The sequence below is a fragment of the Meleagris gallopavo genome, chromosome 5 (assembly GCF_000146605.3).
Source record: "Meleagris gallopavo isolate NT-WF06-2002-E0010 breed Aviagen turkey brand Nicholas breeding stock chromosome 5, Turkey_5.1, whole genome shotgun sequence".
In the NCBI taxonomy this organism is placed as follows: Eukaryota; Metazoa; Chordata; class Aves; order Galliformes; family Phasianidae; genus Meleagris; species Meleagris gallopavo.
The window spans coordinates 34,736,889-34,759,593 of NC_015015.2; the positions used below are offsets into that span (position 1 = coordinate 34,736,889).

At 42.6% G+C, this 22,705-nt stretch overlaps 1 protein-coding gene across 1 annotated transcript in view; it reads right to left on the reverse strand.

Annotated features, from left to right (window-relative positions):
* Positions 1 to 16: 16 nt before the first annotated feature.
* The window catches only part of EGLN3 (egl-9 family hypoxia inducible factor 3), a 107,475-nt gene continuing 84,786 nt past the window's right edge, over positions 17 to 22,705 (reverse strand). The window contains exons 2-4 of the mRNA XM_010711666.3: positions 2,936 to 3,055; positions 1,235 to 1,371; positions 17 to 571 (exon numbers count right to left, since the gene is read on the reverse strand). Coding sequence (XP_010709968.1) covers positions 502 to 571; positions 1,235 to 1,371; positions 2,936 to 3,055 — 327 coding nt within the window. The 3' untranslated portion in view covers positions 17 to 501. The remainder of the gene's footprint in view (positions 572 to 1,234; positions 1,372 to 2,935; positions 3,056 to 22,705) is intronic.

The window sequence follows — 22,705 nt, forward strand, 5'->3', positions numbered from 1 at the left end:
ACCTGTATATCCATTTAATTATACACTTGTATGCTAGTACTACAGTACCAGGTGCTGCAGACAGGAAAGCTGGAGTCAGGTCACCCTGGGGTTCCACAGAAATATCTCTGGGATGATTTCAGGCCACCTGTGAAACCAGCTGAAAGCAGGCAGTGCATGGAAAGCACCATTATCACAGCTACTCTAGCAAACTGTCTGCCAAAAGGTGTGCTTGTACATGTTTATAAACTTTGTTTCTTTCTAATTTACATAGTCTATACAGTCCAAGGTCATTGTGAATGTGTCCACACAGAAGTTAATCCTAAAGTAAAATTAACACCTCAGCTGTAGTTTTAGAAGAAAAAAAATCAAAAATCACCTATTCCATACTCCCCATCAGGATTATTGAGCCCAGGCCTTAATTTTCTACTTTCATAACTGTCCTACTTCATCTCAAATCACTAGTCCTAAAAATGAAGGCCTTACTCTTCTAACTACAATATTTTGTAAAAGTCATACCAGTTAAGTTCCTGAACTTTTTTTTGCTTCTGCTCTTTCTTCAGCATCAAAATACCACACAGTCATGGCATACCTATAAAAGAAAGAAATCTTGTGTTTGTTTCAAATTTTGTTAATAAGTTTAATTCTTACAAAGAAATCAAATAAAACAATTGGATTCATAAATCAAAAAAGGATACAAATGGCACATATTTGAAGAGAAATACAGATAGCACTTTATATGTGTATTCAAACAAGTAGGATAGAAATATAGGTGAGAATTTCTGCTTGAAAGCATAAAAAAGTGCACAGCCCCTGGTAACAGAGGGCAAAATAAGTCGCAGACCTCTGCATGCCTTTCTATTCTAGGATACCTTTAGGCAGCTTGGAGCTACCCTATGTCACATCAGCTTTTCATAGCCTGGTGACAGATGGTAGCCCAAAGAATCCCTGAAGTGTTATAAGGGCAAAAGTATGACCAACATTTCCCAGCTAAACAGCTATGACCAGCTTGGAAGACCTCTGTCACTGGCAAAGGACTTTTCCCTGTCACACAAAGAATTTGTCTTTCAAACTTGTTATTCCTCATTTGATGAAATTCCAGTAACTGAAATACATGAAATCTATTCAATATCTGCACATATGTTTTAAAACAGATATGTAATAGCCCTAATTTTAGATACAAATGATATAATATTGGTAGGAGTCATGCTTTGCTTTTTCCTTGCAAAACTTCAGCATCAAATGTACTACCTACCTAGTTGCATAAGAAGGCTGGACTTCATGAGGGTTCCTTCGATCTGACCAGAAAAAAAGCAACCTGTCAAAAATCGGCTCAACATCTGCTACATAGGACTTCCCTTCTGGGAATATTCGAAGAATTCCACCATGGAGCTGGAAGAAAAGGAGAAGTTACTTGTTACACACACAAACAGCCACATATTGATGTGAGTAACAACTTATTTTCATCTCCTCACCATCAAAACATAGTAAACATCTAATAACAACTAAGGCAGCTATATGACCACACTGGAACTGTATACCACATCTCCTGGTCACCTCAACTTTCAAACAGTTTGTAATGTTTTAGCATAGATATCTGGGTAAAGTAAGTGATCCAAGAAAGAAAACAGTGGCCCTGTCACAAATGCCCAGAAACTTGAGTTTCCAGCCACATCTCTGGAAGCAGTGGATACTGCAGGGCAGGTAAGGATGTTTCACTTCAGTGTGAGATCAGTCTCCTCCCAGCAAGTGCAAGAAAACTGTTTATGGTATTTCAGAGCCTGTATTTTGTAGAATCACAGAATCCCTTAGAGTAAGAAGAGACCTTTAAAGTTCATCTAGCCCAGTTTCCCTGCAATGAACAGAGACATCCACAGCTAGATCAGTTTGCCCAGGGCCTGATCCACTCTCACCTTAAAAGTTTCCAGAGACAGGGCATCAACCACAACTCTAGGCAACCTGTTCCAGTGCCTCCTCACTCTCACTGTAAAATACTTTTTCCTTATATTTAACCTAAATGCACCCTCTTTAAGCTTGAAGCCATTTTCCCTTGTTCTATTGCCACAGATCCTGCTGAACTCTGTCCCCATCTCTCCTGTAGCAGCCTTTCAAAATCTTAAGGGGAGCTATTTCACAGAATCACAATTTGATTGTTTAGAAGTGTAAAAAGATATCTTGTGGTTTATAAACCCTTATTTTGTTTCCAAACTAAAAGTATGGTGAATTCCAGGCTGACTTAGTTGTTTTTAGTAATACAGGAAGAAGCAAGAGTACTACCCTGAAAGGAGACCCACTGGTGATTAAAGATGCAGAGAACAAGCTAAGCCACATGCTTGTTCCATCCTCTTGAATCATAGATTATGCTGAGCTGGGAGAGACCCACCAGGATCACCAGGCCTAGCTCCACACAGGACCACCCAAATTCTGAGGACACCCTATATCTGAGAGTATTGTCCAGATACCTCTTCAACTCCAGCAGGCTTGGAGCCAGACTCCCTATGAAGCCCATTCCAGGGCCTGACCACTCTCCATTATAAGGAAGAAAAACACATGCAACTGCATTAAGAACTCCTGTAAGTTAAATGCTAGATTTGGGCTGTCACTTTATTCTGCTCGCAGAATCCACTTACTCCTCAGGGGATTATGATTCTTTCTAGAGTTTCATTGCTCTTTTTCTCTAAACAAAACTAAATGCCACAGTCCAGTGCTTACAATTGTTATTCTATAACAACAAAACAATGTGTGTGTGGGATGGGAGACAGAATGATAAGGAAACAGTTCAGATTCTTACTTCCAAGAGGTTGCTATAAACACCAACAAATATATGTAAGGCAATGAAGAATGGGCCATCTGATCAAAAGTTCATCACAATTTGCAGAAGCAGCTGACTTCTCCAAAGCTCTGTTTCTGAAGTAGTTTTTCTTCATGCTCTGCCTCAGCCTTGTGGCTCACTCACCTTGGAGTCCCAGTTCTTATTCAGGTAATAAATACAGGTGATGCAGCGCCCATCACCGTTCGGGTTGTCCACATGACGCACATACCCAGTTCCATTTCCAGGATAACAAGCAACCATAGCCTGAAAAAAGATAAAGATTGTAGAAAATTATTTCTCCAAGATGCCCACATTCACTTTTTCTTCCCTGACCATCCTCCCATCACCAGTTTTGCTCAGCATTTTTCAGATTACATGTACAAAAGCTGCACCAGGAGGAACTTTCACACAAACTTTTTTGACTGGGTAGATCAGCAGTATGAAATTCCAAACAGGAAATAGATAACCTTCATATTTCGCAGCATATGCACCAAGACAAAAAAAAAACAACAAAAACTGGTATTTATGATGCAATATTTTTGTTCTCTAAAGCTACGTGACTTTGAAGCCATTCAAGATGAAGTTTGAGTTTCTAAAGCTGAGCAGTCATTGCAAAACTGAATTGCCAGTCATAATGAAAGTAGAAAGTGGTCCCAGGACATTATGCCTTACTACCTCCATCTTCTATTCATATCTTCTGATTTCTGTCACATACATTCTGTTGATCCAACACAAAGTGAGGATCCCCAGGAAGGGTGCGTAGAAGTCCACAGAGCAAAGTCTAACTCTTTTGTATTGTGTTTGCACAGGGCAGCATATGTTTGCTTTCATAGACTGAGCCACAGAACTAACCAAACAGTTTTCAGAAGCTTTGATCATCTGTAGAGCTGCTGAAACAGTTATTTCATTCACCATGGAAATTTCACCTTGCATGATGAGATAATCTCAGTATGAATTATTCCAAACCACATGACTGAATTCAAGACAAAGGGTCTTAAGAGGGTTTTTACAGAAAAACAAACTTGAGTTAACATCATTAGCACCTAAAGAAGGGAAAAAAGGAGAGACTACTGGTTGGATACAAGATCTTTGTCCCAGAGTCACTCCTTCACTACTGGAACCACTTGGTAGTGATACCAGTCACCTTCTATGGTGTTTGCTCTAAAAACATGGCAATAGAAGTCCTGTTCCCACCCCTCCAATATCTCCTTTCATTGCCAGTATTAGCAGCAAGAGTGATGGCAGATGACAGGATATATTCATTTATGGATCTGGATTCAATATTTAGAAGTAGTCTCTCAGGGCTGAGCAGGGAGGGTGATCATATTCCATCTCTATTAGGCTCCGCCACTGCCTGGATGCTGCTGTGCAGGGGCACACAGCAGGCCCCTTTTCAGCTTGCTGCCTATCAAGATTCCTAAAGTCCTCAGGTTTCCCTGGGCAGCACAGCAGCCCCCCAGGAGCTCTTCCTTCAGAAAGGCAGGATTTCACATTTGTACACGTTGAATTTCATGAGAATGTTGCTGGCCTGTTTCTCTGGACCATCAGCTTCCCTTTCAGTAGCAACCCTGCCCTCGAGCACATCAACTGGTTCTCCCTGCTTGGTGTCATTTCAACTTGATAAGAGTGTGCTTTGCCATCTGCTTCTGGTCATTGATAAGATAGTTAAGAAGACTGGTCCTAAGACACCCCTGTGTTGCTGCACTTGTTACCAGCCTACAGATATAACACAACTCATTAACCACCACCCCTTCACGTGCCCAAGCACTCAACTGGATTTTTTACACATCTAGTTTTCCAGCCATCCAAACAGAAGACATCCTAACTTTTTTATCCAAAGTCTTGTTCGTGCTTAATCCATAGAAAGACTATATGATTTTGCACCACTGGCATGACATGCCCTTAATAATTTGCCAAGCATGGTTAGCAACAGCATTGAAGATACAGTATAGGCCTTACCAAGAAAAACTGAAATTTACACCTAGGAACACCAGAGTTCTTGAATTTTGTTTCATGGCACACATAAAGCCATGCTGTTCATGGTACTGGGATTGGGGTAGAAGTCACTGTCAGCCAGCACAAGGTATCCCTTGAGCCCTCTGCTACCAGGAACAGGATTTAGGTAGTTAGGATGTACATACACACGCCTACAGCTGTAAAAATACAGCTCCGCACTTCAAGTGATGTGTAAACTGGCTCTGCTTCTTCCCCATGAGGACCAGCAGAGCGGTACCTGCAGATAGCATTAAGTCACGACTCGCTCTGTACCCAGACACCTCAGGCAACCGTTGCTTTAAGGCTGGTGCGTCATAGGGGTAGGAGATCATGTTGAACAACTGTAAAAACCTTTAATTCTCAGCCCTCTCTTATCACACCTGGCACTTGGTGGGTTGCAATCGGTGCTGTCTGCTCTGTTGTCATTCTGGTCTACAAATGGCTTCATAGCTAAGCTTACACTTCACTATCAGCCTAAAGCAAAGCACTGAAAATGAGTTTGTAATAGGCTGATGGAAGTCAAACCAGCTGCACCTGCATGTAGGGATGCTCTGATGGAGCTGTACCCACACTGAGGGGGACAACCCTCTCACACCCTCCTCATTCCAGCACAGCAACTCACAGAGGTGAGCTCTTAACCCATCCCATGACAAGTGAGCTGCATGAAGCCTAACAATTTAAATAACCCTTCTCTAAACCTGGTCCCTGCATGTCTGGAACATGACCCCAGCAGCTGAGAGGGCAGGAAAGGGGGCAGAGGCTTCCGGTAGCCAGGCAGCAGGCCAAAAGTGGGACACAGCTGCCACCAGGGAGATGCAGCCTATGCTGCAAGATTGCTGAACTGCCTCCAGAACTACTAGTGCTACAACTATTAAACATCATAATAAAAAAGGTGCTGAAGAACAACATACTTCAGGCTAGATCCTTAAAGGGATTTAGGTACTTTGCTTACCAATGAAATCCAGGCATAATGCCAGAGTTTCCCCTCACACAGTATGATCTGTTAGCAAAACTTGTGCTTCAACTTGGAGACAATGATGCATTATTTACCACAGGCACCTTTTGCAACCACAACACACAAAGCCCCTAGGGATCAACCAGCAGAACAATTCCCACAGAATCCAAGATCTCTGGCCTTGCTATAGCTTAACTTTAAGAAATTTTGCTAGTAGCAGCAAAGGGAGAAAAGCAAAAGTTCCTGGCATGGAGAATATTTGAACAAAACCTTAAACAATGAAGGGAAATCATTCTGGTCCTCCTAAAACTACATCAGGCTTTATCAGAGAACTGGCTGGAGCAGCTCCAGAGCAGATCAAGCTCACTTCAGCAGGGACTCCACCTGTTAGCACTACTTTTGGATTCATTAGAAGCAAGCAAGAAATAGGAGATGAGCTGCATGACCCAGACTTAATTTAGGTAATTGGTAAACACTGGTATTTGCCAGTTAAGTGGAGGGACTAGCAACAAAAGCTGGAGGGTGGATTATGGTAATTAAGCCATTCACCCCTCAGGTGAGGGAGCATCAATGAAAACGGTTTGTGTTTTTTTTTTGTTTTTTTTTTGTTTGTTTGTTTGTTTTACTGTTGTGCCCACAAGAGTGGGCTGCTTTTTGGGGAGCACCTCTTTTCATCAGCCAATTTCAATCCTAAACTAACTCCAGCAGACAGCAGGAAGCAGAAACATACCTAACTTCTTTTATTTGGCAATACAATCCATGGGCTTAACTTCCCACAGTAAGCGCTAGAGGAAATTTCTTCAGCTACTCATCTTATTTCAAGTTAAAATAGATGGATTTGCCTTATACAACAGCTGAAACGTAAGAACCAACATGTACATGCATACATTTGCAATCACACATACAGACTGTATTTTGAAGACCAATGCTCCAGTGGTCATAAATTAAAGCCTACAAAACTTGGAAAATAAAAAGCAAATTATCAACATTTCAGTTTCTGCACTGTCATTATCAGAGATATTAGATATCCCAAGAGAGTGCAAAGCAACCACTTGTTAAACAAGCAGTAATCAGCAGCTTTAGTAAGGAGCCAGGAATCATCAGGAAGCTTCACGCTGCACAGAACTTGTGAAAGTAAGTTATTCATCCTTCAGTTTTAAGTATTATACTCAACCAGAAAAATCTGCAAGTCAAACAGCAAGACACTAGCAAAATTTGGAGATGGATAAAAAAACCAACAGTTCCACAGAGAGGGTTTTTTTCCCCCCTGCTTTCCAATGCTTCTAGCAAGGCAAAAAAACACATTCTCGTAGCTGATAGCTAGGACCATGCTGTGAGGCATCATTCTGCTACATTTCAGAAAACAAGCAGCACTGGAGTGGATTGATACTTGGAACAAAACACTTCAGAAAACACCTCAGCTAGAATATGCACACAAGCTGAACAGGAGACCACAATGGCAGCGGGTAAGGAGGAGATGCTCTCCTCACCTGCTTCTCAGCCACAGTCCCCACATGCTCCTAGGGTCGGTTGCACAGATGCTGCTTCAACCCGCACTGATCTCAGCCTTTCTTTTCAGAGCTAGTGATCTGCAACCACAGAAAAGTGACCTGTGTAACTCTACCCTGCCAACACACACAACCCATTAACTAAAAAGTCTAAAATTTGTTTTTTCCATTTGCTGCACCAGTCTTGGATACTGTTGAACAGCTACCACTTTTAATCCCTAGTGTAGATGACCTCTGCATAAGCTCATGCATCAAACAGTTAAATTCAGAAGTCACTTGTAAATTCTGTCAGATGAAATGAACAACTATACAGACAGAAAGCAATGCTGACCCAAAATACTGCTATGGTGGCTGTCCGGAAAACCAAGCTACTAAAAGGAATTAAATGATGTTACAACCAGTGCAGCTTCCAGATATATTTTTATTTGGCTCCACGCTTCCAAGTTTCCAAAATTTCAGTTCAATATGAGGTTTCTAACCTTCAACTCAAGTGACAACAAAAATCACTTTATCAAAATTTAGGAAATGAGGATTACTGGGGTTCACTTGATTGACTTGGTCTGAGTGCATATTGTACTCAAACCGCTTTTAGTTTGCTGACAGTCTGTACAGCCAGAAAGCATAAGGCACACAGCATGCTCCACATTAAAAGAACATGAGTAGTCTGACATTTGATGATCAAAGATGAGAGATTCTCAGTTGAGGCTTGTCTGACACAGGCACAACAGGATGTTTATTAAGTACTTGCTTGTTGCACCCAATTGTGCTCAAGTGTTTGTTGTTTTTTTTTTTTTAAACTGCGTAGCACATAACAGTTAAGTATAAAAAATTCATGAACATTATTAAATGCTAGTTTATTTGAATTTATGAAAGTTAAAACACGCAACTACTATACTGAAGAATGAACTATGAAAATTGGTGTAATTTATTACCCTGTAGAGATGGTTGGGAACAAAAAAAAGGAAATTACGTTAAAATAAAAAATAACAGAGACATGAGCTTTATGCCTACTGGAAACAGAATCATCAGTTCCAAGGGGCAAAAACCTGCTCACTTCATTCACACAAATCACAAAATGGGCTTCAGCAGCAGCATTGTGCGAGAAACCATTACCTCAACTCCTCACCCATAACTTGATTCTCAGCCTGCAGTCAACTAGCCATTGGATTTACAGAGCTAAGCCTCACCTTCTGCTTGGTCAGCTTCTTGCTCTGGGGTGGAAGCAGTAGGGGAAAAGGTTGTGAGGAAGAATTATATAATATAATATATAATTAAGAAACACTGAAAAAAGGGCTAGAATTTTGCAGGGGAAGTCACCCATATCTTTTCACTTCAACTATCATCTTCATACTGAGGCCTAAAGCCAAGCATAGAAAACATCTAAAAAAGTAAAAAAAGCTAATAAAATAATAAAAACCCTGGGGCTACCATCTTCTTCCATGAAGAACAAGGCAGATCTTACTCCATGAATTCACCTTCAAGCATTGTTTGCCTGAAACTTCCTTCATCAGCTTGTAGAAGTAGCCCTAAGCACAAGGTGCCTGGGAAGCAGGTGAGAAGAGTCTTCTGGAAGGGCCAAATGAGATATGAATGACTGATAAGGACTGTATACTGGTAGACTCCTTCTCTATGGAAGTCTGGAGCAGTGTATATTGGACATACATCTTCATTCCTGCTGCAATAACTTGTAACTGTACAAACAATTCTGGTTTTATGAACAGGATTTTAGCCACTTGATCTGGTATTTGCTTCTCCTTGAATGGGGGTGAGCTTGACTGTCCAACTGAGATCTTCCAAGACCAAAAAATTAACCTTTCTCCTTATTCCATTTTGGTCTTTCACATGTGCCTCTATAGCTCAATTATCACTTCCAAGGTTCACAGAGATATATTTTGGAGAAATTTTGAGTGGCTGCCTGAGAGTGGGAACCGGGGAGAATATCGCTGAAAAAGATGATAAATTTTCTAGGAAAAGATTCAAAAGTACTGAAGTTATTTTTGCTCATTATTCTTATGGAAGTAAGACAGAAGATTGCTTCTACTCTTAGTTCCAGAAGAGGTTCAATAAGCAGAAACAAAAAATTACACATGAAAGTTCTGTTCATGAATTATCATCATACCATGCAGATGTTGATGACTGCCATGTTATCCAGTGGTAGCTCAAGGGGCCCCCAGTAAGCATTCAAATCTTATGGAATTTGTCTGTAAGGCAGCTAGATTATGGATAGACACTGATTTTTAAAAATGAACTATTAAATTAATCTGTAACATGCCTCATGAAGTTTTTCTAATGATGGACAACAAAACTGAGCTCTTTGTGGCTTAAAGAGTTCTTATTAAAGAGAAGGACAGCTTCAGCATAAGACTATTTTTCTTCTTTTCTTAGCAGAACATCCACTTTGAGATAAGTGTGGATGCTCTCCAGTTTCCAGTTGGCTGCCAGGGCATTGCCAGTATACAGTGGGAAGGCACAGGGCAACCATGGAACAGACATGACCTGAGCTGGCAGTAACCACTTGCAGCTGCCAAGAGAATAGGGAGCATTTGTGAACTGAGCTTGGAGACAGCAGTGAGTTTCATCAAAATCTTCCTGTTGCTGGATGCTTCTTGGGGTCCCAGAGCTGGAGAGACTATTCAGAAAACTGCAAAGGACCTGATGGGGGAAGAAGGTCTCCCTGTTTCTAAGGAGAACAATCTGATTTTTTATTTCATGGATGAAAGAGTTACATTTACCTTCTTCCATATAGTGTCCGGATTGTTATTTTATTTGACTTAACAAAACATCTCCTGTTGTCAGGCAACCACTCAGATTCTGTCTTCAGTCTCTTGGCAAGACCAGGAGAAAAGAGAAGACTAAGGTTTAAGGAAATAAATCTAAAATTGCCATAGGATCCCAACTGTACTTGCAGCGAGCACCTTTGTCTCTTCTAATTGAGAAAAAGATTAACGTCTTGTCTTCTTGTTTAATAATCCACATATTCCTGCACGTATGTCAATTAACACTTTTCTCCAGCTCTTCAGAGCTCATGTCTGACATTCTGCAACGGGAAAATCAGGTGAAGACTTATTTTACATCATCCTCTGACCTAAAACTAGTTTTTAGGCTGAAACGTTACCCAGCCATTGCTCCTTGCAAGCAGGCAGAGACAATACAGCTACAACAGAGACTAACGTGCTGTGAAGAGCAGACATGCCATCGCGGCAGGACCTGAAATTTAAACGGCTATTGCCAGTGAATTAGTTCAGTCAAGGATATTCAGTTTAAGCCCCCAATTAGCAGCTGTAAACATGCGCAGTGCCCCAGTGTATCAATAAAGGCTGCTTCAGTTCGGAAGGACCGCCCACCCTCGGCTGCCGAGCCCTGGCTGCCGGCCAGCAAGATGATGGCTTAATGACAGTGCTACGTGCAGAGCGTGAGGCTATCGGCAATCAAACGCAAACTTTCCTCCAGAGTACACTTCATAGAGAAGCTGTGGGGGGAAGAGGAAAAAAAATATGTTTGCAGCACGCACCAGCAGGGAGCTTCTCTTTGCTGGGTCTCACTGGTCTCCCACACCTGCATGCCTCTTACAGATAGGCTAAAACATCTGTGCTCATCTGTGCTTCAAAAAAAGTGTCCTGTGATGCTGCACTTTTGGATTACTTTTGCCTGTACCTGAAGGTCTCTTTCATCACCCAGAAAACTACTTTGCTATCCCTCTCCCCCAAGAAGTAAACTAGGATGACCAGCACTAATGAGAAAGCTCCATATGCATCTAATGTGGGTGCACATCCAGCATGGGTACAAATCCAGTGCAGGTGCACATCCAGCACAGATGTAGTAAGCTCTGTAATGAGCCCCATGGGGCAGGGAGAAGGCCACCCCCTGCAGAAAGGAGATTCGTCAGTGCGGGCTCATTAAGGAAATATGTAAGGATTTCCTTGGTGTTCAGGCTCCCAGTGGGAAATAAAGGCATGGCAACCAGCAAATACATCCTCCACGGGATATTCCCACCTATTTTGTAAGAAGATAAGGTCATAACTCCTTTACTATTCCATTCTTACATCCGTTGTCAGGAATTAAGACCTTTTCAGTTCTGCTGCTTACTAGTCACCCAGAAGATTACACCACGATTTTCACTGCAACATTTCAAGGCTTCTGTGTATTTCAAAGCTCTTACGGGTGCATTAAAAAAAGACCAAGAAAGACAGCTGCCACAGCAAGTCCTTACAGGTTTCTTGCTGCTATCAGAGCTGCTTGAGCTGGCCAAAGCTCCTTTTCTTTGTTACCTGTCATTCACTTTTAAACCTGTGGGCCCAGGGTGAGTGAACAGTGCTGCCCACAAGCTTTATCCCCTAACACCTGCTAGGTGGCACCTGCTGTGCATTCCTCAAACATCTCACCCCAAAGGTGGCTGTGAACCACCACCAACTTGAAGACGACCTCACTGGGGACAGACTTTCCCCTTCACCCCGTCTCAGCAGCATGTGTCCCTCCTTGCTACTAAAGGTGGCAGGGTCCAGACTAAACACTGTCACACAGCAGTACCCTAAAAGTGCCTGAAAGTTGCTCACAAAGCTTTATAGCCATTCAGGCTTCTAAGGCTGCCCAGACATTACTCCACTAAAACTGAGCTGAATGGTTTTCAAGTGTTTGTTATCACAGCAGTATTGCCAAATTAAGGCTAATTGATGAAACCAGTTATCTCCAACCTAAACTTTGCAATGAAGCTGTCTCACTCACCTCCTGATCCCCCCACCTTTGTGAAGGACATTGCCTAGCTAACAAGCACACTTACCCTGCACAGGACTTTGTGTAAATTAATATTTATGGGTAAACTCATTAAAGCTACCTATAATAAATTACCATCAGAAGTAATATTGCTGTGCCTAAACAACATAAGCAGTCTTTATCTCTAAGGCTTTGCCTGCTTTGGCTACCCTTGTACCTCACACCAATGCAATCTGTTGAGTCTGGGTGCAATAAAAGGGGGTGAACGTGTACATAGTGACACAGCACTTTTCTACACAGAAAGAGAGAGAAGCTGTTCAAATTCAAGGCCGTTTATGATGATATAGCTATACACCTGTTCTAAGGTTAGGCAATAAAAACATATTAGTAAATAAATAAATCTATCTATCCATTTAAGTGTGGTTGTGCCCCCACCCCACCATCCACAGTTGATGCTCATATCAGCAAGATGTGCATCAACAGGAACTACGCAACCCTTAGCAAAGAAAGCATGCATAGATACACATACGAATGCACAAGGCAAATGGAGCTCCATCTATTTGCACACCCTTGCAGTTGGATGTTACCATTTACAAAAGCCCTCGATCTACAGTTGAGGAAGCTTAGTCTTAAAACCCAGCTGCCAGGCAGTACCAGAGCCCAGATGTGAACTCAGTCTGCTTAAATCCCACTTTTTTTCTCCTGATCAAGACTCTCCCACAGATTTATGCTGCCACCACCTGACAAAAAAGCCCAGCCCCACAGGCTGACAGTATGGCAGTATGGCCACTCACAGAGACACACTAGCCAAGTGGTGGCTCTGTGTAGGACGTGGCCGTGGCTGCAAGTTTCCTTCCCAGCCCCCTTCATTCTGCTCATCTGCTGCTTCCTGCAGCCTTACCCAGTAGCTCCCACAGCAACAGACTACAGAAGGTCTCAAGACAGAATTTGGAACCAGGACTTAAAATAATAGTGTTTCTCAGCATGCAAGGTAGTTTTTGCAGGAAGCACTGCAAGCGCTGAGCAGGAGGTGTGGTCTCTAGTGTGGGCTCAGGACGTTTCCTGAGGATGCAGAAAGCCTGAAGAGGTCTTTCTGGCTCTGTTCCCTTCATTTTCCTCTTCCTTTCCAAAGGCTTTCCTCTCTGGCATCCAGCATGATGGGAGCAGTGTGTCCTCAGAGCCATTGCAGGTGTGGCTGACAGGGCAGGGTGGGAGCTGCTCCCTGGGCAGCCAGGGCCAGCAGCCCTGTGCCTACCTCTGCTGCTTGTTGGGATGGAGACAAGATGGCAAGGAGTAGGAAACCCCCTGGCAAGGGGGAATACAGATATATGGGGGCCAGTCAGATATAAAGGAGTATGGAAGCATCAGTGGGCATGGGAGTAAAATGGACACAATTTCTACTTCTGGTCACCATCATCATAACTGCTGTTTTTCCTAACTGCAGCCAAATTATCGCGCTTAGCTGAAGTTTGTTCTGTGGATTGTAAGCAGACAGACTTTTAACCAAGACCTAGCAGAAGACAACTGTGACATGAAGAACAAGAAATAGGAAGTATTTCTATCATTTGCAGGCATATTAATTAAAAAACAAAAAACAAACAAAAAAAACCACCAATATACAGGTCAACAACATTTTCATCCTTGCCAAGAAATTATCTCTGTAAGTGTCAGGCAGGCACTGAACCTCTAAGTCACTAGTTAGGTGCCAAGTTGTGTATTTGGAAATATAAGTGAAATGCAAAACCTTGACATGTCAGCCTTTGACAACTATCATATGTTAAATTACAGTACATTTGCCAGCAAGGACTTGCATTTGCAAATTCTCTCATTGCTCCTCTGCAAAGAGGAAGCATGTAAAATACTTAACCAGGCAGTGACCCTTCCTGTTGGCCAGCTCCAGAGACACCGTGCACATGCTGCACAGCCAGAGGAAAGCAGAACTCACGTTAACTTAGGAAAATGGAAGCAATGGTAAATACTATAAAGAATGAAGTTATCAGTACATCCTGGGGGACCCTGTTCTCTACATGCATGGCTAATCAGATACCATGATTTGAATACCTCAATGGAAGGACATGCTACAGCACTTACAGTGAAGCTCCTCCCTTTTCCGCCTTCAAACTACTTCTAGTTTCCTATCTGGAATCTGGTAGAAGGGAAAGGTGCAGTTACACTTTACATAGTCTGCAGCGGCAAAAACAACAAGCACAACTTAACCTAGGAATGGGAAAGTTGAAAACTGAGATTTAAACTACCATTAAAAAAAAGCACACTCCTATCAGATTTCTCAAGTTTTGGATGTTTTTCCACCAGCACCCACTGCGTGGAGCGAACTGCCAAACATTGCTGTGCATCCCAGGCTCTCCCCACTCAGGCAGCATTCCCCAGCCCCCACTGGGCAGCATATACTTCCCCATATGCACTGCTGGGATACCTCTCCTGATATGAGCAGGTTTGCTGCAAGACAAACAATTACAAAAGTCAGAAACAAATCCCAATTGCCATCTACAGTGTGAACAGCGTGCATACTTAGCCTTTATCAAGAAAGGCTCCCTACTCCCTTCCAAGCAGCAAACAAAAGTCTGTCTCAAACCCAAGACAAAACAGATGAAGAATTAGGGCAGAACAAGAAATCACAACTTTTCCTGAAGTAGTCTAAATACCATAACACAGTCCAAGCCAAGCACAAAAGGATGTGCTTCAGACCCATTGATTTCAAATGGACTTTGGGGAAAAAAAAAAAAAAAAAAGCTTCAGTGAGTTCCTGATGTGGAGTCAAACCTTTAGAAACATTTATCTTGTCTTATCAAATTGTATTTAAAAAGTGACAGTGCAAGAAATAAGGTCTATGCAAAGATTATTATGACTTAGATAAGTGAAAAAATGCAAACGTTTTTTGTTTGGCCAGTCAGATCTGAAAAGAAAGCAAAGAGTATCCTGATAAAAAGGATGTGAACTATATATACGCACACACACACACACTTCATATTCACATATATTTTTTTAATATATATATTTTCAAAAGTTATTCTCTGCTACAAAGTAGGTTGCAATTCCCTGGTGTATGCCAAAAGATGTGGTTACTCTGCCATTTCCAGCTGACAAAGCTTTGGGCAAACTGTTTCCAGACTGTGTAGACAGTGTGCTATATACACTCCTCTAATCTACAGTTCATTTGTGCCATGGGTGGCTGGTAGCACAAATGTTTTCTGAGCTTTCATGGAAACATTATGTTCAATAAAATCTCTTGCACTACTTTACTTGTGCAAAATTAGAGCAACGAGCTGCTTCTGTGACCAGATGTTTTCCATTAAGTGTTTTGTGATGGCACTGATATTCTTCATCTGCGCATCTTATCAAAACACAATGATGACAAAGAAATGACTGTGGGGAAGAGCTCCTCTGTCAATGAGGGACAGAAGATGCAGATGTAAGTGAGTGACAGAAGGGAAAGGGGGCTTACAGCTCTCCAGACCACTGCAGGAGCGGTATGAATGGCATGCTTGTGAATAGTTAAGCAGCAGGAGCCAGTCTACTTGGCAGGAGCTTCCTTCATTATTTTTCTTCCTCCTCCTCACTGTCTAAACATCTAGAGAGATCTTCTTGCTTTCCTGACCAACTCCCTGTCGTCTCTTTTCAAAGCAATAAAAGATCTGAAACAAATTGCTACCCAATGTAAAGCGTAAATCAAAACCTTTTGTTAAAGCCACCCTGCAATAGTTATTCATAACCCTGAGCCCACCAAAGGGATATCAGCTGCCCTTGCACAGGTACCAGGAGCAGTTCCAAAAGCACCTCAACCCTACATCTCCCCTGTTGCCTTTCCAGATCCTTAGGGAGTCTTATTCTGCTGGCAGCATTCTAACAATGCTTTCAGTTCTCAGCACTGAAACAGAAGGATTGTAGTCACGATAAATCCAATGAAGGGCTCCCAATTTCCTCAAGTTGCCATGCGCATATCCTCCTCCATAAGTCTAAAATCAGTAAAACTTACTCACCAGCTTCCCTTCCTGACCTCCTAACTCTCACAAGCCATCCACTGCAAGGTGGACAAGCACTTTGTGACCTGCTGGTGCCAAAGGACAGCTTACTTTTTACCTGTAACGCAATGAGGGAAAGGCAATCCTTAAAACAGAAGCAGGAGAAAACTTCTTAGAAAAGTATTTAATAATAATAATAATAAGTACTTTGTAAGAGTCATCTTGAAATATTTGGTAAGTGTTGATCTCTAAGTGTGCCCAGTCCACTCAGCAAGTGGCAAATTTTCATCTATTAAAAATGCATTCATGTTTGAGTCACTGTGATTTTACCTCCTTTCTGATTTTATCTTCCCTCTGCCCATCCCTTCCACATGTGGGAAGGAATCATAGAATCATTAATGTTGGAAAAGACTAATGAGACCATCCAGTCCAACCACCAGCCCATCCTGACCAAAACATGTCATGCAGTGCCACATCTGCATGGTTCTTGACCACTTCCAAGGAGGGTAATTCCATCACCTCCCTGGGCAGCCTGCTAAGCCCCATCACCACCATCACTGCTGATAAGGAAAAAAAAAAGAAAAAAAAAAGAGTTCTGTTTAGAAGACGAAAAGGTGTAGCAGAAGAGAAAAGGGAGGGAGAAGAGGCTTCCAGGGATTAATCTAAGACAATTGCTTAGGAGGCAACATCCAGGATAAGGCTGTGCAAATCAAGCAACTCTGAAAGTTGATGAAACAAGAGTTTACTTTGTCATCAAGTAAGAACATCAGGGTCAGCACAGGCAGCTGGAATTCTTAATAGAAAGGAACAAGTTCACTTTATTGCGTACATGTTGTCCTGCAGCAGTGTTACCAGCATCAATGCATCTTCATTTAAATGTATGCTGTTATTAGCACTGAGCTGTAATGAACTCAATTGTTCATTAATAACCACCTTGGAAAAAGGCTGTCAGCTCATCTCTCCTTGCCAGGCAAAGGGGCAGTGGGGGCACTGCCCTCTGAATCCCGCAGCTTTCCCTAGCAACTCTCCCAAGGACACTGTGCCTGACAGTGCCGCACACACCTATTGAGTCCAAAGGACAAGCACACCATGGCCCAAGTGACATTCATGCCACCTGCTTACCACATTCCTCCCCACACAGCTGGGTGAGGCTTACATTGACAGCTAACAAGCAATGAGCCCTTATACAAAAAACAAACTGAGAGGCACCTATTTACTTAGGACTTGTGAGTAATAGGGATATTGACATGCACATCAGTATGGCTTCACCTGCAAGTCTCTGGCTTTACAAGCTGACGTAGCAGCACTGGAATGGACTGGTACCAAAACAGCTATTGCAGTGGGTAGGCAGGTACTGAGGAAGACGTGCTACCAGTATGTGGAAGATTGTGGAAAAACCTCACGTCTCTGCCATCATTATATAGCTCAGGAGTCTAATAACTCTCACCAAGCACTGCCTGACTGCAAAACTACAGACATGAAAAATATTGAATAAACTACCCTGACACTACAAATGCATGCACAAACACCATGCCCTCCATGCCATCTAACCCCCACTCATTTCCCTTCTCTTGCAGGAATGGCCATCTTCTATCTTCCTCTGCATCCTGACTGCATAGTGCAGGGACAGGCTCCTCAAGGAGACCAGTGGGTGATTTCAGACTTCTCCTTAGCAAGGGCTGGGCAGGAGGGCCAACAGCAGCCACTTGCTGGCAGAGGCTCTGATGCCACGCTGACTGAGGACGGTGCAGTTTCTCCACTTCTGCCATGAAGTAAGCCTATCATCAGTGCACTAAACTCAGGTTCTTAGGAGCGATGACACGAAACAGGTACTAAGCTTAGGTGTTGAAGTGAAGTGGCTTATAAGCAGCTTAAGTCCAAGCTCCATTAACATCCTATCAAGGCCACCCATGCTCCTGAGCTCACTTATGGGTACATGCATCACTGTTTGTAAAATTTTGATCTGCTTTGCCAATACTCTATCCCTGCTGATAGATTGCAGAAAATAAGCATATTTTGAAACTTTCAAAAAAGTCATTGAGAATAATTTGATGAAAAACAAAAGCAAGCTAATATACCCAGGTTTATATTCATTTTATTGCTTTGACTGTCAAGTAAAAATTATACATTCCTGTGTATAATTAACCAAGCTAACTAATCTTGCTTGACAAACACAGATATAAACATCAGTTTTGACATGGAGCCAAAGCAACCACTCCAGGATCCCTGCCAATGCCGAATTCCTCAGTCTGATATCATAAAACGACTTGTCTGCTGTATTTACAGTTCCAGTGGCTCTGGACTCTGCTGGCAGCCAGCCAGAAGAACAGATTTGAACCTACCTACCCACTATGCCAGAACATGTGCATTTGATTAGGAAAAAAAGAAAGAAAAATTATGCATATTTCTTCTGGATGGCAGTATGCATCAGACCTCCCATTGTCAACTAATTGCAAGGCATGCTGCTAAGCAAGTATCAAAAATCCTTTGTGAAGAACAATGAGCCAGTATATTTCTATAGGCAGATCTTCAGCTCTGCTATCTTGCTCCTTACATCTGCACCTCAAATCAGAAAAAGCAGTGTCTCTTCCCGTTTTAATTGCAATGGACAGAAATTGAATTGTTATGAGCATAGAATAGAATTTTTCTTTTTCTCATAAATAAATACAAAACTGTTTTGTCTCATTATCTGATCCGATGAATTTGGAAGAAGAAAAAAAACCCAATCTGTGACATCTTATGTATTTCTTAAATCCTCAGGAACAGAAATCTTGGTTTCAGGAGGTTTCAAAACCTACCTACGAACACACACAAGAAGGACCTGCCTCATTTTTCAGCTGTCACTCATGAGCTGGGAGGTATGCATCATGAGGATGCAGAAAGTGTCCCAGAAGAAGAGTGAAAAGCCCACAGTAAGCTTTTGAAGCACAGTTTTCAGAAGAGTTCACATCCCACAGGGATTTCTAAGCAAACAAAGCTTGTATTGAAAACATTTTTTAACTTCAGGCCATATACTTGATATTGAACAGTATCACTTGGATTCTGAGCTTAAAATGTCAGCCTTGGGCTTTCATCAATAGATGTCAGCTCTTAGGACTAGGGCTTCTTGCCTCATTTTGCAGCCAGTTGGCTCACCAGCTCTAGGTCCCCCACAAGTCACCCTCACATAGATTTCAACTCACAACAGCATCAGAAGGGTATCAGTGACATGCAGCAGGTTGTGCCATTGCCAGGACCAGGGTACAGAGTCCACACCAAGCTCTACCAAGCCAGCTTGTCAGGCCCTCACCTCTGTGGGAACAGTGCATACTGGGCCTCAGTGCTGACCTGGCACAAGTGGCCCAGAGCAGCAGATGCTGGCAGAAGACATCAATCAGGCACCCTACCTGACTGCAGGAAACGCCACTCTTCTCCAGAAAAGTGTGAACAGGGAAACAGCCACATCCCCACAGGGACAGGCAAGGTCCCCTGCATCCCACTGGAAAGACTGCACACACCCAGGGCTCCTTCAGCTCTGCAGTACCACTCAGGCTGCTGAAAGGGCAAGTACCCCAAACTCCACAGCGACTAGTGCACCTGCAGCTTCCCATCTGAAACTCACACTTCTTGTATCTGTAAGCAAATATTACCCTATTTTATTTTTTAACTATTGTTGCCTTGGATTCTTTACTTATAATGCACAGAGATTTTTCACAAGACATTTCATATACAGAACTTCACACCTGCCCCTGGATCATTCCATAACACGTGGCAGGCCCCTGTGTCACCTCCACGCCTTACATGCAGGTGGGCTCATGCCTTTCACAGATGGGAAGACTTCCAGCACCAAGAGCTGCTGAAGAACCCAATTATCACCAAGAGAGACTTTGGGACAGAAGGAACTAGATGCTGCAGCACTTCATGGGCAGCGCCTGAGATGCCATTGGTTTCAGTGCACTCCAGGTGATTGGCCTCACAGGGTATGCTACTGCCTTGCTCATCAGCTCCAGCCAGCCAGCCGCTCCCTACCAAGTACCAGAGTTCCTGCAGCATGCAGATAGGTCATCAGAATATGACATCTGTCCTTGGGCCAGAGAGTCTCTGTGCAAGGATGTCAATCTCATACCAAGAAGACTGAACCCAGCTCAAATACATCTTGGCAAGATCCTCAGACATTATCCACTGTGAAAAGGGAACCACTGAATTACTTTACTACCAAATAGAAACTCTACTTTAAGAGAATGCAGAAGCCAACTACTACTACGTGGGGTCGGCAATAGAAGAGCAATCTAGAAGGATGCTATCTGGTTATTTTTATCTTTTAACCATGTCAGCTAATATTTTTAAATATAACTTGTTCCAAAGATAAATTTGGATCACTGCTTTGCAAGGATGAAAGGTTACATTTCATTATCAGCCCTCAAATATCAACCAACAGCTCTTAAATGTATCCGGTACACTTGTAAAAGGGTAACTTCCATCCATTCTCTTTGATGCAATCTCAACTTTCTTGCAATGGTGTTGAAAGCCTTATGGAAACAACAAAATCCTACTCTGACTCATTTCTCTTATGTAGGTGCAAGGAAAGCTTCCTTTGTTGTACAAGAGTCTTTCATGCCTTCTGACGTTTGTTTAGCTACGAAAAAATGAAACCTATGAAGCACAGTACAGTAAGCAAACATTTAGCTCATAAAAGTTCATTTATTAAGAAAACTTCTCCTACTTTTACAATACTTAGGCTGCAGATTAAAGACATACTATTATTTTAAAAACTTAAATATATAAATCACGATGAGGCCAATTTACTTTCACAACAAGGAGTCACCATGTAGCCAAAGGCTTACACTTTCAACAGATTGCTATGGAACTCTTAGCCCTATCTGTCAAACATTTATTTCCCAAACCAATAAATAATAGCACATCTCTATCTAAGAAGTGTTGGCCCAGTTGCTTAGAAACATCTCCCTCTGAGAGGTTCTCTGAGCATCCATTTCTGTGCATAGTTGATAAAACAAAATACACACACACACAAAAAAAAAAAATCATACTTTTAAATTCAGCATGTGTTCACAAGTCTTCAGAAAATAAGCAAAAAGGGCTAGTTTAATGGTGGAAGGAGAATGTCCATAGGTGACGTGGGAGCCTGCATGCACTGCAGGAGTCACTTGATTAGTCATGGGAATAATCTTCCTGGCAAAGGTGTCCCACATGCCAGCTACAGATGACAGCTGCTACTCCCATATCTATGGCATTTATATTATTATCATTAAGGGATTGGTTTCTTTTAATTTCAGATGGAAATTTCTCTGCATTTAGTTTTGCAAAACATATTGAGCCCCTTTCAATCTCATGCTGTTGTGCAGCATTTTCACATACTACTTGGAGTCTGATACTTCCTTGGTGAATCACAGGGGCCAAAAGACTCGATAGCAAGCAGCTTGGTACTTATCTATAAAACAAGTTCTGTCATGTGTTACTGCTGTTGGCACAGAGTTGTGGCAGGACCACAACTTCATTTCAAAGACTATACGTCCCAAGAGACCCTTCTCCCCAGCCAGCACCAGCAGTCTTCCAACATCTAGCTGAGTTTTTCCCCAGATACCTTGCTAACATACAGCACTGCACCTTCAGAAGCCAGGCAAACAGAAGCCACCCAGAGAAGGATCTGAGATGCCCTTAGATGCACGACCAATCAGACAGGGTATTTATACCTCCTTACACCACAAATAAGTGAACACCGGTCCACTCATTTTTTACTAAATCTACCCAAGCTTTAACCAGATTGATGGGCAGTTAAGTGGGGCTGCACAATAGAACCGTGCTCTAGCCTTGCGTTTTTCCCATCACTGTGTGGAAGTGTGGGGGGGGCCTTCCAACACACAGGTTCTAAGGTGTTCCCAAGCAGCTGATAAACATGGCATGCTAGTTCCTTCATTTTTCTGTAGAGAAAAAAAGAATCTCATCACCAATCACACATCCCTTTAGTTCATTGCAAGTTAGGACCCAACCAAATACTTAATCTTTCATTTGTCTTTTAATTAAAAAAAATAAAAAATAAAAAATAATCATTTTTATTTCTTGCACTTCCAAAAAAGGCATGGATGTTTTAGAAGTATGCTACATATTACGGAATTCAAGTCAGAAAATTAATAAACAAAAGAAAAAGAAACAAGGACATTTTCAATATTCAGGACAAAGAAATAAAGTTGGTGCCAAACCAGCCTGCTTCACCACAGCAAGACAAGGACAGAATAACGAAGTTAGGCCAAACTTAGTTACCGACATAAAAAGGACAAATTTCACTGGAAAGAAATCTACAACGGTAATACACAGGGGTTCTCTCCATTCCCAAACAAGAGAGCTTCAGAACAAAATATAGACTCTCTCCTACCAAAAAAAAAAAGTTTGCCGCACTAAGACAGAGCATCTCCTACTTTGTGCCAAATCCCGGAGGGAGCAGCGATAGCCCCTTCAGCTGTAGGACACTGGCACGAACACTGAAACTAGTTAAGACAGCCCAGCCGCACGGCCGCGAGTAGCCCAGCAGCCCGATCCAGCCGCGTACGGAGGGGCTCTCCGTCCACCTGGACCAAGTCCCTGAAGAACAGTCAAGCTCACGGTCGGGCTGTTCTGGCAGGGTACTCCCAGAACGGCGGTGCCGGTTCCCGCAGCTGGGAAGTGAGGTGCCGACGGGACACAGCACAACGCCATCAACGGACGAGGGAGCGGCACCAGGGACGAGGCCCCACTCCGGGAAGCCGTCCGTGCTCCCCGCCCGCCACGGCTG